The sequence below is a fragment of the Mastigoproctus giganteus genome, chromosome 7 (genome assembly GCF_048544385.1).
Source record: "Mastigoproctus giganteus isolate SK-2022 chromosome 7, ASM4854438v1, whole genome shotgun sequence".
Classification (NCBI taxonomy): domain Eukaryota; kingdom Metazoa; phylum Arthropoda; class Arachnida; order Uropygi; family Thelyphonidae; genus Mastigoproctus; species Mastigoproctus giganteus.
In genome coordinates this window covers 180,451,516-180,468,766 of record NC_143581.1, presented here as the reverse complement: position 1 = coordinate 180,468,766, position 17,251 = coordinate 180,451,516, and the positions used below count along the sequence as shown (strand labels likewise).

Sequence of the window (17,251 nt, the reverse complement as noted above, 5' to 3'; positions counted from 1 at the left end):
ATGAAAAGCCTAATGGCTTCCAAGATTATGTCTTTGAATGCTTCTCATTTTGAATTTGCTATTGTTAACATCAACAGTTGTTCCCACTGTATACAATTTAAATGCTGTCTCAGACCACCATAGTCACCTTTATGAATGCAAAAACCCTTCCCTTTACCTCTGATTGGTAGTTAACTCCGAGTAAATCCTACTTCAGCACACTGTCATCACTGCCACCTAGTCATTCCTTTATCTGCAGATTCATCAAATTTATTTACCAAACTCGTAGTATTGGTGTAGATGACTGCTTAGGTTACAGTGTTGTTGCACATTGGCATAAACAATTCAAATGTGAAAGAATCTCAGTGCATGATGAAGGAATCCCAGGATGCCCAGCAATTGCTGTAAAAGCAACTGCTCAAAAGAGTGTTGCAAAAATTGAGGCATTAATCCTAGAAGATTGCCATATTAGAGCCAAAGAACTAACTGCAGAGCTCCAAATTAGTATAGGGTCTGCAGAGAACATCATCCATTGACAGTTGCATATGAGTAAATTGTCTGCGAGATGGATTTCCCTGACTTATGATTCCTTACCAGAAGAAGGAAAGGGCACAATGTACATATGAAATGTTGTTGATGTGCCAGGAAAAGCAAGAGGAGTTTTTTTTCACTACTAGCCAACATGGATGAAACTTGGATCCATCACTATGATCCCAAAACTAAACAAATGTCAAAACAATGGAAGCATGAATAAAAGGCAAAGGCACAACTAAATGCTGGCAAGGTGATTCTGTCAGCCTTTTGGGATCAGCATGGTACAATATTAACAGATTACCTTCAAAAGGGTTGTTCTGGATGGTGGAGTATTATTCCAACATCTTCATAAAGGTATGTGCTGCTATAAGAGAAAAATGACAGAAAAAGCTGTTAAAAGGTGTGCGGCTGCTCCAAGATGATATCCCCACATACATCTCACGTGTTGCATAGAGGTATGCCCATGAATGTGGGTTTGAAATTTATTGCACCTTGCTTATTCCTCTGTTCTTGCACCCTCGGATGTTTTCCCGTTTCCTGCTCCGAAGTTGTTTCTTCATGGAAAACAGTTTGCTGCTGCTGATGATGTGATTTCTGCTGCCAAGTTGTGGTTTGAAGAGCAGTCGGAGGATTTCTACAAAACTGACCTGCAGAAGTGTATTGAGAGGTAGCAAAAATGTGTCATTTTGTCTGGTGAATATATTGAAAAAGTGTAATACGTGGTGTTTATTTCAACATTCTACCACAGCTAATTATGGGTGAATACAAATCTTTTTTGAACCCCCTCAAGACTGAGGGGTTCAAAAAAAGATTAGTTACATCAAGACTGCAACTAATGAACAGAATCTGCAGAGATAAAACAGGGATGGGTGGAAGATAGGTGATTTGCTATGGAATATCATATAATTTGATGAGGCAATCTTCTGTGTCAGTGGCTTTGTCAACAGAGCCTATGAACACTACTGGCTGAAAGAGTGATGTAAGGATAACAAATGCAAAAGCTAAAGGCCATTCAAAAGTTGTGTAGTGTGGCACCACCACCACTATTCAGTTTCTTGGACCATGCCTCCTACAAAATACAATGGCTGTTGACCAGCCATAGATTTTATCTTTTTTTGCTTCAAACATGGAGGAGCAATCTTTTATGTCAGTGACTTCACACTAACAGAGATTATGAATGTTACTGAGCTGAAAGGGTAATGTAAGGATAACAACTGAAAAAAAGTTAAAAGCCATCCAAAAGCTACTTTGGGGTAGGACCTCATCAATACTCAGTTCTTGGGACCATACTTTATTGCAAACAACCTTGTTACCACATTCTGGTTAATTTTTTTTTTTTTATTATGCGACCTTTCTAACCAGGAAATGCCTTAATCGTGATGCCATATTTCACTTCTTTGTACAGGAATTATCTTAGTCGCAAAGGAATATTTCACCAATTGTTTAGAAAAGTGAAAATGCATATGAATACCATGGAAATACTGGAGCCAGGGCTGATTTTTTTTTTTTTTTTTTTTTTTTTGCCAATTCTAATGGGAAAATATGTGGACCTATTTATCTGCTGAGAAAACAAAGACTAGTACTAATTTCCTTGACTTGTTACGGACAAAATTTGCGGGGTCCTGTTCAAAAATTACTTGCAGGTTCTGGGGTCCCATGCAAAACTTATATGAGGTGTTTTTGTAATAGTGATTTTTTAATTTTTTATTTTTTCAAATTTTAAAGTAACTAAGAAATAATTAAATTTAAAAATAATTAATTTAATTTATAAGCTATTAAAATTAAAATAAAATATTTTCATATTATATAAATTATTAAGTGTGTTTCCGTTATTAATTATTTGCATAAAAATTTTTTTTAGATTATAAATATTAATTTCTTAAAAATTATCAGTGTACCTACGTAGCATAAGAACAGTCGATTGTGGTAAGGAGTAAAAAAAAAGCATTTTAAAATATTACGCATTTTAGTATTTAACATCACTTTAGTAAATTATGCAATACAATAATAATGGCTTGTTATTCTTTATAATGATTTTAATATTTTACAAAACAGTGCCACTGTGACCCTATGTGCTGCCAGTAAGTGAAATCAAATTTGCCGCCCTAAAATATTTGGATTCAAAAATAAAATAAGGCATAAATAATTATTATTAGTTTATTGAAAAAGAAAAGAATTACAACATATCTCACATATAATATGAAACAACAAACAAAAATAACAAAATCATTCTGAATTCTGGAATAAATTCTAAATCACAGTAAAAGAGGGAATTTTTTTCCCCCATGGGAATACAAAATTAAAATGGGAAAAAAATTTCCCATCTTAATTTCTTCATCATATTTTAAACATACGGATTAGGAGATAAATTTCATGATATTTATAGGTAATGCTAAAAAATTGAAATCATATAGAGAATCGAAGCTATAAGCATACGCTAACAAATAAGTTTTGAATTGTTGTATTTTTAATTATAAAACTTACTTACCTTGAGAAAACATTGAAATATATGGTATAAACAAACTATTTTGTAACTGCAAAATATAAATATGAAACACAAATCCAGATAATAAGAAAGTTAACGTAAGTCTGCAATTTCATGCACTGTTTTTATTAGAAATGAATTATTTGCCTGCCACGTTGAATATTGGTAAATGCTAACCAATCAGATGACTAGCATTACTTCTGGGTATGTGGGACAGGCTGTTGTTGTTGTTTGGTTTTTAGGAGCATTAGCAACTAAGGCCATATTGCTCCAGGATATGCGGTGGTCATTCCTTAACCTTTCCGCATCCTCCGTATTTGGTGGTGACGGGCTCGAATCCCAGTCTAATCAAGAAGCGTGTGCTACGCACTGCTGCTCCTTCCCACCTGGCTACGGAGGGGCCCGTGGGACAGGCTATTTCATAAGTTTTACCATACCACTAAGTTGCAGAATGGTAATCCCTTTGACTCTTAATTCATGATTAGCAGCAGAACTAATTGCCTCAATTGCCTGAAGGCAAGAGGTGCAAACAATGCATTTCCAGTTAAGTCTCTCATAATCTGTTCATTATCAAACAAAACATACACATTGAGAATGAAGTACATGCTCAGAGTAACTTTCAATTTGACTCACACAAGTGCTCTTGGAGTGACGATAATATGGGTAACTAGACATTTAGATGATAGTAGGCTCGTTGATAGAAATGCGGAAAAGACGGAGATGAAATTATTATTTAGATCATTTGTGCACGGGGCCCTGTTCAACAGAATCTGTTGAACAGGGCCCTGTGAAATTTTTCCTGAAAGATTCTGTTCCAAAAAAAAAAAAAAAAAAAAAGAGAAACCACTAAAAACATAAGATTATTAATAATTTCCATTTTTAAGTCATAAAACCATTAAATGCATGAAAATACAAATTAATACACATGCTTTTGCCAATTTTATTTAATAACACTGCATAAACACTCCAAAACCACTGAAGTAAAACTATGTGCATATTTAGGAGGAAGCTAGACAGAGAAGGAGCTCTTAATGTCAAAGTGGCGATTAACATTCAACAGATATTTTTCAGGTGGGCCTGCAAAGGCATGGTGGAACTGTTGCCAGGTTATTGAAACCTCCCTAAATGCTGGACTGGACATCGAATTTACATTTCATGGAATATAACTTCCTAATCTAATCTTCACTTTCTTTCTTAGAGGATATATGAAAGATTAACTTTATATTCAATTGCTAACAGCAACAACAACAATCACAGGTATGTAACATATTTCTTTTTTACACTGTGTGTAGTATAATTTTTCATCTGTTTTTTTTAAATTAGAAAGGACATTCTGAATCAATTAGCAGAAATCTAGTTAGAAAAACAATAAGAATCATTAATATACCACATTTGGTTGGCAGGTTTTGTAACAGGAAATTTTTTTCTAGTTATCTTCAATCATTAAGACTAACCAAATTAAATATTTTTATCAGTGAACAAAACAGTGACTGGTGGGGTGGGAATTAAAAATGTTCTCCTCATGATACAGAAAAAAAAATATTTATTACCACAAAATTATTATACAAAATTTATTTATTACCAAGTCACTCAATTTTCCATCACCATTCTGGTGATAATCTGGGAGAGGAGGAAGAGGAGGGGGTGCTTCTGGAGGAATTTTTCCTGGAAGATCATTATAGTACTCTGGGTCCTCTCCCCAGGCAGATGTATTTCCATTAAATACAGGATTCTCTAACCTATACAGTACAAAATGATTAACAGATATAAGTTACAGTCACATTCAAAATAATTATTTAACAGTAAATAATAAAAAACCACAGCAGAAGAAAAATTATGTAAATATTTTTATATTAAACACATGTTTCACTGACCACTACACAAGAATGTTTTCCTGATTTAGCAAGACTTATAAAGATTTATATAATGTATGAATTTTTATAGGATTCCGTGCAGGGATACAACTGATAGTACTAATGTCAAATTAGCACAATACCCAAAGCAGCACACAACAATAATCTCATTTAGTCATCACAACAAGGCACTGCCAAGCAAGTTTCAAAAAAGATGCAAGGTGTGTCCATGTTCCAATTTAATTTCAAAGTGAAGCTCAAAAATGCATTTCAAATACCCTTGTTCATTTCCATGAATTTGTGCACACACTCATTTAGTAAAAATAGATGTTACACTAATTTTTTCAAGGTACAATTAACAGTACAAAATAACATGTTTACAGCTGTGCTATGAGCATTCCCCACCTTTTAGTGCTCATTACAATGATTTATTATTCAAAGCCTGCTTTTCCATTGCTTCAGTTATTGAATAATAGAGGACTTTTTTTCCTTCTGTTTTTTTTTTTTACTTTCCGTTCATAGTAGTAAACTATAGTAGTAGTGTGAATGGCATCAATTTAATTGAATCTCATATTGTAAACTGCCTTCACACAAATGAAGGATTGTGTATTTACACTCAGAGTTCTATGGTAAACTACTAGTTCGTAGTATATTATGCCTTGTGCATTTATTTTTATTAGTAATATTACTATGTACACCTTTTGGCATCTCTCCTATTGTGGAGTTATACTTCATAGCTGGGGTGGCATGATTGCAACACCAGGGTACCTACCCACCCACCGATGATAGGCCAACAAGCCTTGAAACGGTGCCGTCTGGGTGGTGGTATCCACTGAGAATAAGTAATGATAGTCCTCTCCATTGGTGAAGCATTACTTATTCGAGGTAGTACAATACATGGTAACTTGTTGTGAAGGCAGTCACAATATGAGATACAATTAAATCAATGCCATTCACACTACTACTACTGTACACTGAAAGGACTGAATTCGTGGGATACCTGGTTCTTGGGCAACATGATGCTGTCACCCCTCTCGCTGGTGAATGAACCCAGTGCTTGGTAGGTATGTAGGTACAATGCATTCACATAGATGGTAATTTGATGTCAATATGAATACATCGTGAGCTAACAGACTTTTAAAGAGGGATGATAGTGGGTGCTGACGGATGGGCCACTATCGCAGAGATGGTACAGAAATTGCACTATCCCCGTTCAACAGTATCAAGAGTACATTGGGAATACGCTATTTTCGGAATAATATCTCACTGTGGACAGCACTGCGGGCAGAGAAAAGTGGTGGATGAACGTGGCTGTTGACATCTGTCTCGCATTGCTTCAACCAGCTGGAGAGCAGAGTAGCACAAATCACCACTGACTTCAACAAGGGAGGTGCCAGAAAAATTTCCACCAAGACCATCATGTAACCATTAGCCATAATAGGTTATGGGAGCTGCTGACCCACCAGAGTCCCACTGCTAACATCACAACACAGGACTCTACACCTCAACTTGGCGAAAGAACATCGGCACTGGACCTTGGATGATTGGAGATGGGTCTCCTGGTCAAAAGAGTCTCGTTTCCAGTTATTTTGAGAGATAGGAGGGTGTGTATCTGGCAGAAACAGCACCACCTCTAGAATGCCTAGATGCATCTCTGAATGGTCCAGGTTATGTGTCTATCCTTGCAGACCATCTGCATCCCTTCATGGTCATTGTGCACCCACAGGGCAATACAGTCTTTCAGCAGGACAGAGTCATTTTTAAAACATCTTTTACTCCTTTACTCCGACAAGAAGTCATATGTCTTTCAGAAAAGTGAGAGATCCACACGTCTCCTGTATGTTTACATGGTCACAGTAGCTGAATATCTGAGTGATTCCGATATTTTGCGAAGATGAAATGTTGGCAGATTTGGAAACCGCGTCGAGGCTTTCACTGTGGAGAAAAATGTTCCAAAATATAAAGGCATACAGGCAATAATTAAAAAAAAAACAAAAAAAAAACTGTATGCATTATATCACCAATCTCCAAAAAACCAGAATGAATTAAGGATTATTGCTAATGTACTCGATGTGGAAACTACTGTATAAAGATCGGTTGTGTGTTCGGGCCACGATGCATGGTTTGTAGCTTGCGGACAGCAATATGAGAAAACAAAAGGAAATATTTATTTTTTAATGCTAAAATAATGACAGTATACAATTATTCCACAAACACCACATTACTGACAGTAATCACAGTTTTAATTATATCAAAATCACAAATTAAATTTTGCAAAAAATCATGCAAATTATAATCAAACGTTTAAGTATTGTAATAATCTTAATATACTTAAATAATCTTAATAATAATACTTAAAGGCTAAACTCCACAGAGACAAGTGTTACCCAAAATATTTGGGTAACACTTGTCTCTGTGCAGTGTGCGTTGTAATTGATTGATTGTATGGTCAAATTTTGTGATTCAGTGAAGGCGATTATTGTGAAGCAGTTTTATTTCTGATCAATTTGTGTTGTGTTTTTTTTTGGGGGGGGGGGGGGTCTTAGTTGAGGTAGGGTGTTTTTTCCTCTATCCAGCTATTTTAAAATTGGTAAACGAGTTCGCGAATTAAAAACATCATCAAGTGGGGTGGAAAAACACCCTAGGTATATCAACATAGGAGGACAGTGGGCGGGGAAAGCAGCGAGTGGCACCTGTCAATCACTAATCTGGAGTCTTACCTAGTTAAATAATCTTATTATAATAATAACAAGAAAATGGAACATTTTTATCAGGGATATTTTTTCCGGGAGATAAGTTAAATATTCTGGATTATTAAACTGACTTTTCAATTTGGAATTTCTTAACGATTTAGCACTAATGGTCGACATTAGTGAAAGAGCTCTCTTACCTTTCAGAAGCTTTACAGAATCACTACGGTAAAAGCAGATAAATTAATTATTCTAACTATCAATGCTATCGCTAATTTGAAAAATTCTGAAGGAAATTATGAAGATTATAAAATTGAGAGCATGTTGAAGTTGAAAGAATTTGAAGGAATCAAAAGTAAGAACACATTTAAAAAATTACCTAGTGACACATTATTAAAGATAAGTTATTACTGAAACTGAGTAATTTTAAATTAAATAAGAAAATAATGATACTATTGACAATGAGGAATTGAAATAAATTTTAAACATATGCTATCCGGAATCGTGGAATATGAAAGAACTTTCGTCTCTGTGGCAAGACGGTGAAAAACAAATAAAAAATTCAAGTTTTCTGATAAAATATGAAATAAAAATTAATGATTTTAGAGATTTTGTTGAAGGCAGTTTATCTTTAAGATCGAATGAAATTCCCTCTTCGATTAAGAAAGTCAGAAATATCTTTGAAACCATTGCGATTAGCAGTGCTGAAGCTGAGCGAGCTTTCAATGTAATGAATAATATTGTGACAATTGAACACATTGCAGATTATGAAAACCATACATCTAAATGGAAAACCATTGCTTCAATTTGATCTGGATCATTACATCTAATCATCACCCAGCTATTGAGCAAAGCAGAAGATCAACAACAAATATTAATAAAGAAATACATTTTATATGGCAATTTTTATAAAAAAATTTTCTTGAATATTTGTATAATAATTTTTTTCATGTAATCTGTGATTTTTGTATACTTTTCTAGAAGAGTTTGTTTTTTATGTAATATTTGTTTTTATATTGTAGAATATTTTGTGATAGTTTTTGTTATTTGTGATATGAGAAATATTTCATGTTATTTTTTATTTGCAATATTAAAATTTATCATGAAAAAAATGCATCCATTATATTTCCTTAGTTGTTAAAAAAAGAGAGAGATGAATAAAAAAGTGGCGCATGTGCCAAACACGTACGGTAGATGGTTTTATGTGAATCCTTCGCATTTCTTTTAGGTATTTTTATTTGTAAATTGATTACGAAATAAGAGCTTTTGTATTGTAACTATTTTATTGAACATTCGCAAATTTTCATAATTTCCTGAAGATAAGATACAATGGATTTATGATAACTAAAGTAAGAGATGTATACTTGCAATTGCAACATATCTAAATGTCTAGAAAAACAACATTGATTGAAATGTCGATTTTGTAGTTGAAACGACATAAGCCGCTGTTCGGGAAACCTAACAATCAAATGTTATGAAAATGAGAGACGAAAAAATAAATTGTTGACAAATATTTATATTGCTGCAGTCATCGACAAATACTTGTATTTTGACGTCATACTATTCAAAAATTCTAAAAAGTTAGAACTTGAGATACTATCGTATCCAGGTATTACCGTAAAGGGTGGGGGCACGATGACCAGGCTGACTCGAGATATCATACCGGTCACGAAAAATGCATCACGTGTTCTAATCACACTATTAGTGAGAGCGAAGGTAAAGAAAGTCTGCACGAGAAGGCGGCAAAAGTTCGATAAATTTACCGGTAAAAGTATTTTGCCGTAATGGCATTTGTATTGTTGCTCGCTCAGTAAACAGACGGTGGGTGTTATTGGTCAGGAGTAGAAACTGAATCCCATGGTAGATTGAAACCCTCCCAAAGTGCAGGGGGTAACCTGACCTCTTTTCTTTAGAATCACTGGTGGATTAGTGGATAAATTATTTATTAAGAAAAAAAAAAGGTAAAGGAAGCCCAAGCGAGAAACACGGCGAACTTCTAAAAAGTTTACCGGTGAAACTACATTGCGAACATTTTTTACGACACCAGAACTTCCAATATGACTCTGTTTGTGATTCAGTTAGTTAATTCAATTAGTGATTCTAAAGGGAAAAAAAATGTCGGGTTACCCCCTCCACTTTGGGAGGGTTTCAAGCTCCCATTGGATTCAACTTCTACTCCAGACCGATAACACCCACCGTCTGTTTACAGAGCGAGCAACAATAGAAATGCTGTTATGGCAAAGTACTTTTACTGGTAAATTTCATCGAACTTTTGCATGCTTCTCATGCAGGTTTTCTTTACCTTAGCCCTAGTGAGTGCTCGGCACAGACTAGTAGTGTGAATGTCGGAAGCGCCTCTGGCAGAAGCCTGCTGCGGATGATGTCACTTACTTGGCATCATCCACGGAAGGAATCCCAAGGATGCTTCACATCAAAAAGTCAGCAAAACTGCGAGCTCATTTTTGAAATATTCACAGCTCACCACTGGTTAAAGCCATTAGATCTGCTGAACTTGTTAACAGAGTACAGACTTGGTGACCTGTTTCCAAATGTTTGTCTTAGCTTAAGAATACTATTAACAATTCCAGCAAAAGTAGCTTCTGCAGAGAGGTCATTTAGCAAACTCAAGTGGATTAAGAATTATTTAAGATCTACAATGTCTCAGGAATGTCTTGTGGATTTGGCCAGGCTAAGTATTGAATCAAACATTGCCAGAACAATTAATTTTCGTGCTGTGATTCAAAATTTTTTATATAAAAAAGGCCAGGAAAGCTCTTTTTTTTTTTAAGTAAATACTAAGCCTATCTAGCTTTTTTTTACTTTTTTCTAATAATTATGTCTTCTGATGATCTGATCTGCATTGCAATATAAAAGGATGTTTCAATGTGAATTCTTTCTCCTTATCTGTATTGTAGCATAAACAAAGATGTTCAAATCAAATGTGCTTTCTTCTCTCTCTGATCCTCTTTTATTTTATTTATATTTATCATGGAGGGATTATAGAAGCATAAGGCCTCTAATGCAGAAAATCAACAGAGCACTCCATTTCACTCCTCTCTCATCTTCCATACCTTTTTTGGCCTTACAGGCTACAGCTCATGGCATAAAACCATAGTGAATAAAAACAGGATGACTAATGGAGAAAGGAAGGTGCCCAGAAAGAACTTTGTACCCCTGATAAAATTCTTCTCAGAAGCCCTGCCTGCCTCTATTGCTTATGCAAATGCCCCTCATCACTTATGCTGATGATATTAGAATCTGGGCTTATGTCCACCTCATTTCAGGAGGCACAGAAAAACAATTTACTTACTAACAATGCTATTGCTGTTATTACTAATTATTTTAGCTTTTCTAGTCTTTGTACTAAATCCTGATAAGTGTACCCATATTTATTTTTCCCAAAAAAACTTCTCTTTTTGATCTTACCACTCTTATTGGATCTCAGCCAGTTAAATCAGTTCTTTATTATAAAGATCTTGGGGTACTCTTTAATACTAAACTTATCTTTCATTCCCGCATCAACTTTCTTAAAGCTCTATCTCTCTGTAAGATGTAGTAGGTATTGACACTAGTTGGTTGGTTTTGGATTTTATTGGTGGATTAGCAATTGAGGCTATAATGTACCAAAAACCAAGTTATAAAAATAAAACCTAAAAAGCAGATAAGAAGGATTTCAATTAAATATGGTAGCAGTTCACTATGTTAATAAATATTTATAAAATGTGTAAAGGTAAAAATAGAGCATGAAGGTTTATAAAGTAAATAAATAACTTTAACAATTTTAAATAGCCAAAACAACTGACCAAGCCCTATATATCCAGTCAGATGACATTGTCATCTGACTGGGTATATAGGGCTCGGTAAGATTGCTAAAGTAATCACATTCGTTGTTTAAAATGAGGACACTCCATAAAATATGATGAATTGCTAAAATGGTGTTGCAGTTCTCACATATAGGAGGTCCATCAGCCCTCACTGGAGGCAAGCAAGAATAACTTCCTGTGTACAGTTCCTGCATAAACTAGACTGCCAATGTTTGATTACAGGCTTTACAATTACAATGTTTGATTACAGGCTTTACAATTACAATGTTTGATTACAGGTCACAAACAAATTATATCAGATAAATCTGATATAATTTGTTTGTGACCTGTCCATGCCATGACTGTTGCCACTGAAAGAAATTTATAACATATTACCTGCCTGTAGTCTGAAGGGGGGGGGGACTAACAAGCTAAGATTGTGTTAGGGATTGTATGGACCTGACTGCAACATCTACCATTTCATTACCCCTCAGGCTCAGGATCCAGCAGAAAGAGATGTCAAATGACCATTCTCAAAGCAAATGTAGCATCTGCTGAACCCAGCAGAGAATAGGATGATGATGATTATACCTCAATATTAAAATATTGATAAAGTCTGTAATGCACAGAGTATGTACTACACCATGCACCTTTGGTAATTTTAAGTTTTAATGTGGTCCAAGGCTAACTCTATAGTATACAATTCTGCTGTATATATATATACACACACACACACACACACACACACACACACACACACACACACACACACACACACACACACACACACACACACACACACACACACTCCATTCACTAGAAACCTCAGATATAGTACAATCTGGGATGATCACAACAAAGATTTTAGCCCAAAAGATGACTGATTTCAAGCAATCAGTAAAGACAGGCAAGAAGTCTGAGTATTTGTTTCCATGGGCAACAGAGAGCTGCAGGTAAACAGCAGATGGCATGTGGAGTTTCCTGAATTTTTAATGGAGGAGTTGCATAATGGTAGTCAAGCATGCTAGGGTGGAAGTGATTGCCTTGGTGATCCAACAATTTCTCTACAATGATATTAAGATCTTTGAATGGCTCTTGGATGTGAATGCCAAAGGGATGATTAGCAGTCTGTCAAGTGTTATAGGGATTTTCACATTGTGGCTCAAAGACAGATGGTGCCCACATGGTGTGGTGTCAGAGGGATTTCAGTTTTCAAAAGGCACATATGTAAATACAACTGCTGACATTTAAGCGACACAGGTGGTTCAATTGATGCAACGTATAAACTCTGGAAAGGAAATGTTCTAAATGCTCCAATAGCAATATGGTGGTGGATTGGGTCTAGTAATTACAGTATGCTAATTTTAGCTGAGGCATATAGCTGGTATGTAAGTTATATCCTATTGATGCTAATCTGGAAGGCCAGTAGCATCACTGGAAGGTCCCCTCACCACATACAGGTAGTTTGTTTGTTTGTTTAGGGGTTTTATAATGCATTAGCATCTGCACTTGGTGCATTAGCAATGCACCATGACCAAGAGGTATAAAATAAAAAAATAAAAAACTATAATTGATTAATATAAAATAGTAAAAGAATATATGATATAAAACAATTACAAAGCATAAAACATTCTGGATAAAATTATATAAATTAATAAGTCGTAAAAGCTTAAATATATCTGACACATTGTCATTGTCTGATAAAATCTGTCTAAGTGTATAAAGCTCAGACAGATGGGTAAAACAAAAATAATGATCATTATTAAAATACATATATTCAATTAAAATGTGTCAGACTGTTAAAATGGTGTCACAATTTCTATACATAAGATAATCATCTGCCCTCAGCAGATAGCAATGCGTCAAGTGTCAATGTTCTATGCAGAGCTGAGTTAGAACAACTTCCTCTTCATGATTCTTGCATAGACTTGAATGCCAGTGTTCAATTACAGGCTTAACTCATAACTTTTTTGTAGCCTGCCCATGCCATGCTGTTGCCACTGGGAAACCAGTATATTTTGTATTGATTGCCCATAGGCTGTATAGGGGACTAACAGGCAAGAGTTAAAAAGGATCGCTTATTTGGATGCAGTGTGTACCAAATCATTTCCTAAGATCCCAATATGGCTGGGAATCAGCAGAAATGAACATCGGATTCAGATTGAGAAAGGAAATGTAGCTTCTGCTCTATCTGGGACAGTACCAGATGAAGACTGAACCTCATTAATGATAAGCCCTGCTCTGCTATGAACTGAGAGAATAGGTATATATATTTTTGGTGGTGGATGGTTTCTATACGTTCCAAGGCTAGCCCAACTATGTGCATCTCTGCAGTGAATACACTTCATTTGTTGGGGGAGGTCTGCTCAGATATCGTAATGCCTGGGAAGACAGCTGCAGATCCCACAGGCACTTCTTCGAACCATTTAAGTAAACTGGCAAGAAGTCAGAATTGGTGAGCTAAAAAGAGCTGCAGGCAGACAGCAGATGGAGTACTGTCCTTTCCCCAGCTGTTAAGAGAGAAGTCTGGAGGCTGGACAAAGCTATCCTGGTGATAGGGCAACGTTATCACAAGTGGTGTCCAAATCTCTGAGTAGCTGTTGGATACAAATACTGAATGGATGATTGGCAGTCTGATGGCTCAAAAAGGGGGATCTACATAGGTGGTGTGGCAGGGATTTCAGTTTGAAAGCATACTGTTTGACGTTGTAGAGCGAATATCATCTTTTAAGGGCACAAAAGGTGATATAGTTGTACACGTTGGCACTAATAATATTAAGAGTAGGAGACCGGCAGAATTACTTAACAAGTACAGGTCACTGTTGAACAAAAGCCGAGAATTAGGGTTGAATTTGAAAGTGTCTGCAATTCTGCCCAGACACGATAGGAGGGAGTATATGATGAGAGCCTTGTCGATCAATTCGGCCCTGGAAAGATTGTGCAAGGCTCAAGGGGTAGAATTTTTTTCAGCCTGGACTGTACTTGTTAACAGGAGAGATTGCTTCTACAGGGATGGGATACACTTAAATAGAAAGGGTGCAAGAATATTTTCTGATGCTATCGAGGCAGTGTTAGGTGGGTCGGAAAACTGCTAGCTTGGGGGGAGACAAAGACCAATAGATTGACAGTAGCCACTGGCAGAGGTGAAAGAGATTCTTGCACTGCTTCTATTAGAATGAGCAGAAGCCTGAAAAACAAGATGCATGGTATTTCAGAGACTGCTGGGAGCCATTGCGGTACAAGTAAACACATGGGTTGTGTTAGGGTAGCTAAGAATAGAAACAGGTGCAGGTATACTTGCGTGTACACCAATACTAGGAGTTTAGTAAATAAATTTGATGAATTTGAGGTATTGCTCAAAACATCAAATGCAGATATTGTTGGGATATCGGAGACGTGGTGTCACACAGATATAAGGGATGCAGAACTGCAATTTGGGGAGTACAACGTCTACAGAAAGGATAGACAGGATAGGAAGGGGGGAGGGGTTATGCTATTAGTTAAGAAACACATAAAAACCAAGGAAGTGAAGCCAGTCGACATCGCCGGACAGTGCAGTGTTGAGTCAGTTTGGTGTGACATAAGCATTGGGAGATCAAAATTGAGAGTAGGAGTGTGCTATAGACTTAATGACTCTGATGAGTACAATAAGGAACTGTACAGGGAAATAGAGTGGGCCAGTAAATCAGAGAGTCTTATAATGGGAGATTTTAATTTCCCAGATATTGACTGGAATTTGGGGGCTGATATTGACTGGATTTATTGGATGATTGTTTTCTACATCAGCATGTTCGGGAGGCAACTAGAGGGAGTAATACTCTTGATTTGATTATCAGCAGTGATTCTTCATGCATTAAGAATCTGCAGATAAATGAACCACTAGGTGGCAGTGATCACAGTGTGCTGAAGTGGGATTTACTCAAAGAGGTAACTACCATTAGGGGTAAAGGGAAGGGTTATTGCTTCCGTAAAGGCGACTACGATGGACTGAGACAGTATTTAAATTCTATACAGTGGGACCAACTGATGATGTTACCAACAGCAAATTCAAAATGGGAAGCATTCAAAGAACTTATCTTGGAAGCTACTAGGCTTTACATACCAACTAAGAAATATTGTTCAAGGTTTAGGCCAAAATGGATGTCAGATGAACTAATGAGGCATATGGCAGAGAAGAAAAATGCATAGGATACTTACAAATTGACACATGACACAGAAGCCTATGATAGATACAAGTTCATATGCAACCAAGTTACAAAGGAGGTTAGGCAGGCGAAGGCAGATTACGAGAAATCCTTTGCAAGGGATGCAAAGAAAAACAGCAAAGAGTTCTTTACTTATGTAAACTCTAGAAGGAAGGGGATGAATCAGATTGGTTCACTTGATATTGATGGGTCAACTGTTGATGATCCTGCTCAGGTAGCTAACAAACTAAATGAATATTTTGCATCGACATTCACACATGAGGAGTTATTCAGCAAGGGGAATGCCAGAGGTGTATTCAACTCTAGCAGTAAGCTACAGAATCTTGAAATAACTGGGAGTAAAGTGGAGGAGAAACTGTTGAAGATAAACACAAGAAAGGCACCCGGGGTGGATGGGATCTATCCAGTTATATTAAAGGAGGCAGCAAAGGAAGTAAGCAAACCCTTAGCCATAATTATGAGAGCTTCCTTGGACTCAGGGGAGGTACCCATAGACTGGAAATGTGCAAATGTGACCCAAATTCACAAAGGAGGATCAAAGGCTGACACAAGTAATTATAGACCTGTGAGCTTAACTTCTGTTCCAGGAAAATTAATGGAGGCACTGGTTAAAGAAGCACTGCAGGATCATTTAGACAAGATTTCAGTTACAGCTCAGACACAGCATGGTTTTGTTAAGGGGAAGTCTTGCCTGACCAACTTGATTGGATACTATGATGCAGTCACAAAAGAACTGGATGCAGGGAATAACTTTGATATTATATACTTGGATCTTAGAAAGGCTTTTGATACTGTTGCACATGGAAGACTGCTACACAAATTGGAGCAGTGTGACACTGGAGGCAAATTGCTGCTATGGATAAAGGGGTGGTTGAGGGGGAGAAGACAGAGAGTGGTAATCAATGGACACTGCTCTTCGTGGACTAATGTTATTAGTGGAGTCCCTCAGGGCTCAGTGTTGGGTCCATTATTGTTTTCTGTATTTATAAATGATATTGATGATGGTATATCAAGCTTAATGTCCAAGTTTGCAGATAATACAAAGGTTGGCAGGGTTGTCAAGGACACTACTGACACTATGCTGCTGCAACAGGATCTGGAAAGGTTGAGCAGATAGGCTGAGAGGTGGCAAATGAAGTTTAACATTGACAAATGTAAAGTACTACACATGGGAAACAGCAACCCCAGAGCAACGTATCAACTCTGTGGTACTACACTGACAGTGGTAGAGAATGAAAGGGACTTGGGGGTGGTTGTGCAGGCAGATATGAAGTTCTCTGAGCAGTGCAGATGGGCTGCAAGAGTAGCTCATGGAGTATTGTCAATGATATACAGGAATTTTTCCAGCAGGGATAAGGAGGTGATTATTCTATTGTATAAGGCAATGGTCAGGCCACACCTAGAGTACTGTATATAGGTCTGGAGGCCTCATTTCAAGAAGGATGTAGAGCTGCTGGAACGAGTACAGAGAAGGGCAACAAGACTAGTGAATGGAACAAAGGGGTGCTCGTACGAAGAAAGGCTTAAATTTTGCAAATTACAGTGTCTGGAGACTAGGCACCAGCAAGGTGATCTGATAGAGGTGTATAAAGCCTTGAATGGTTTAAGCATGCTCAATGCTGATGGGATTCTTCCTCTAGCTCAGAAAAATCACCTGAGAGGGCATAAATTCAAATTGAGGAAAGACAGATGTAGGATAGAC

General features: G+C 36.7%; 1 protein-coding gene across 1 annotated transcript in view; it reads right to left on the bottom strand.

Annotated features, from left to right (window-relative positions):
* LOC150083370 (SHC-transforming protein 1-like) overlaps window positions 1-17,251 on the bottom strand; it is a 301,635-nt gene that overhangs the window by 77,504 nt on the left and 206,880 nt on the right. Inside the window, exon 8 of the mRNA XM_090377222.1 lies at window positions 4,581-4,737. Within this exon, the coding sequence (XP_090233348.1) occupies window positions 4,581-4,737 (157 nt within the window). The remainder of the gene's footprint in view (window positions 1-4,580; window positions 4,738-17,251) is intronic.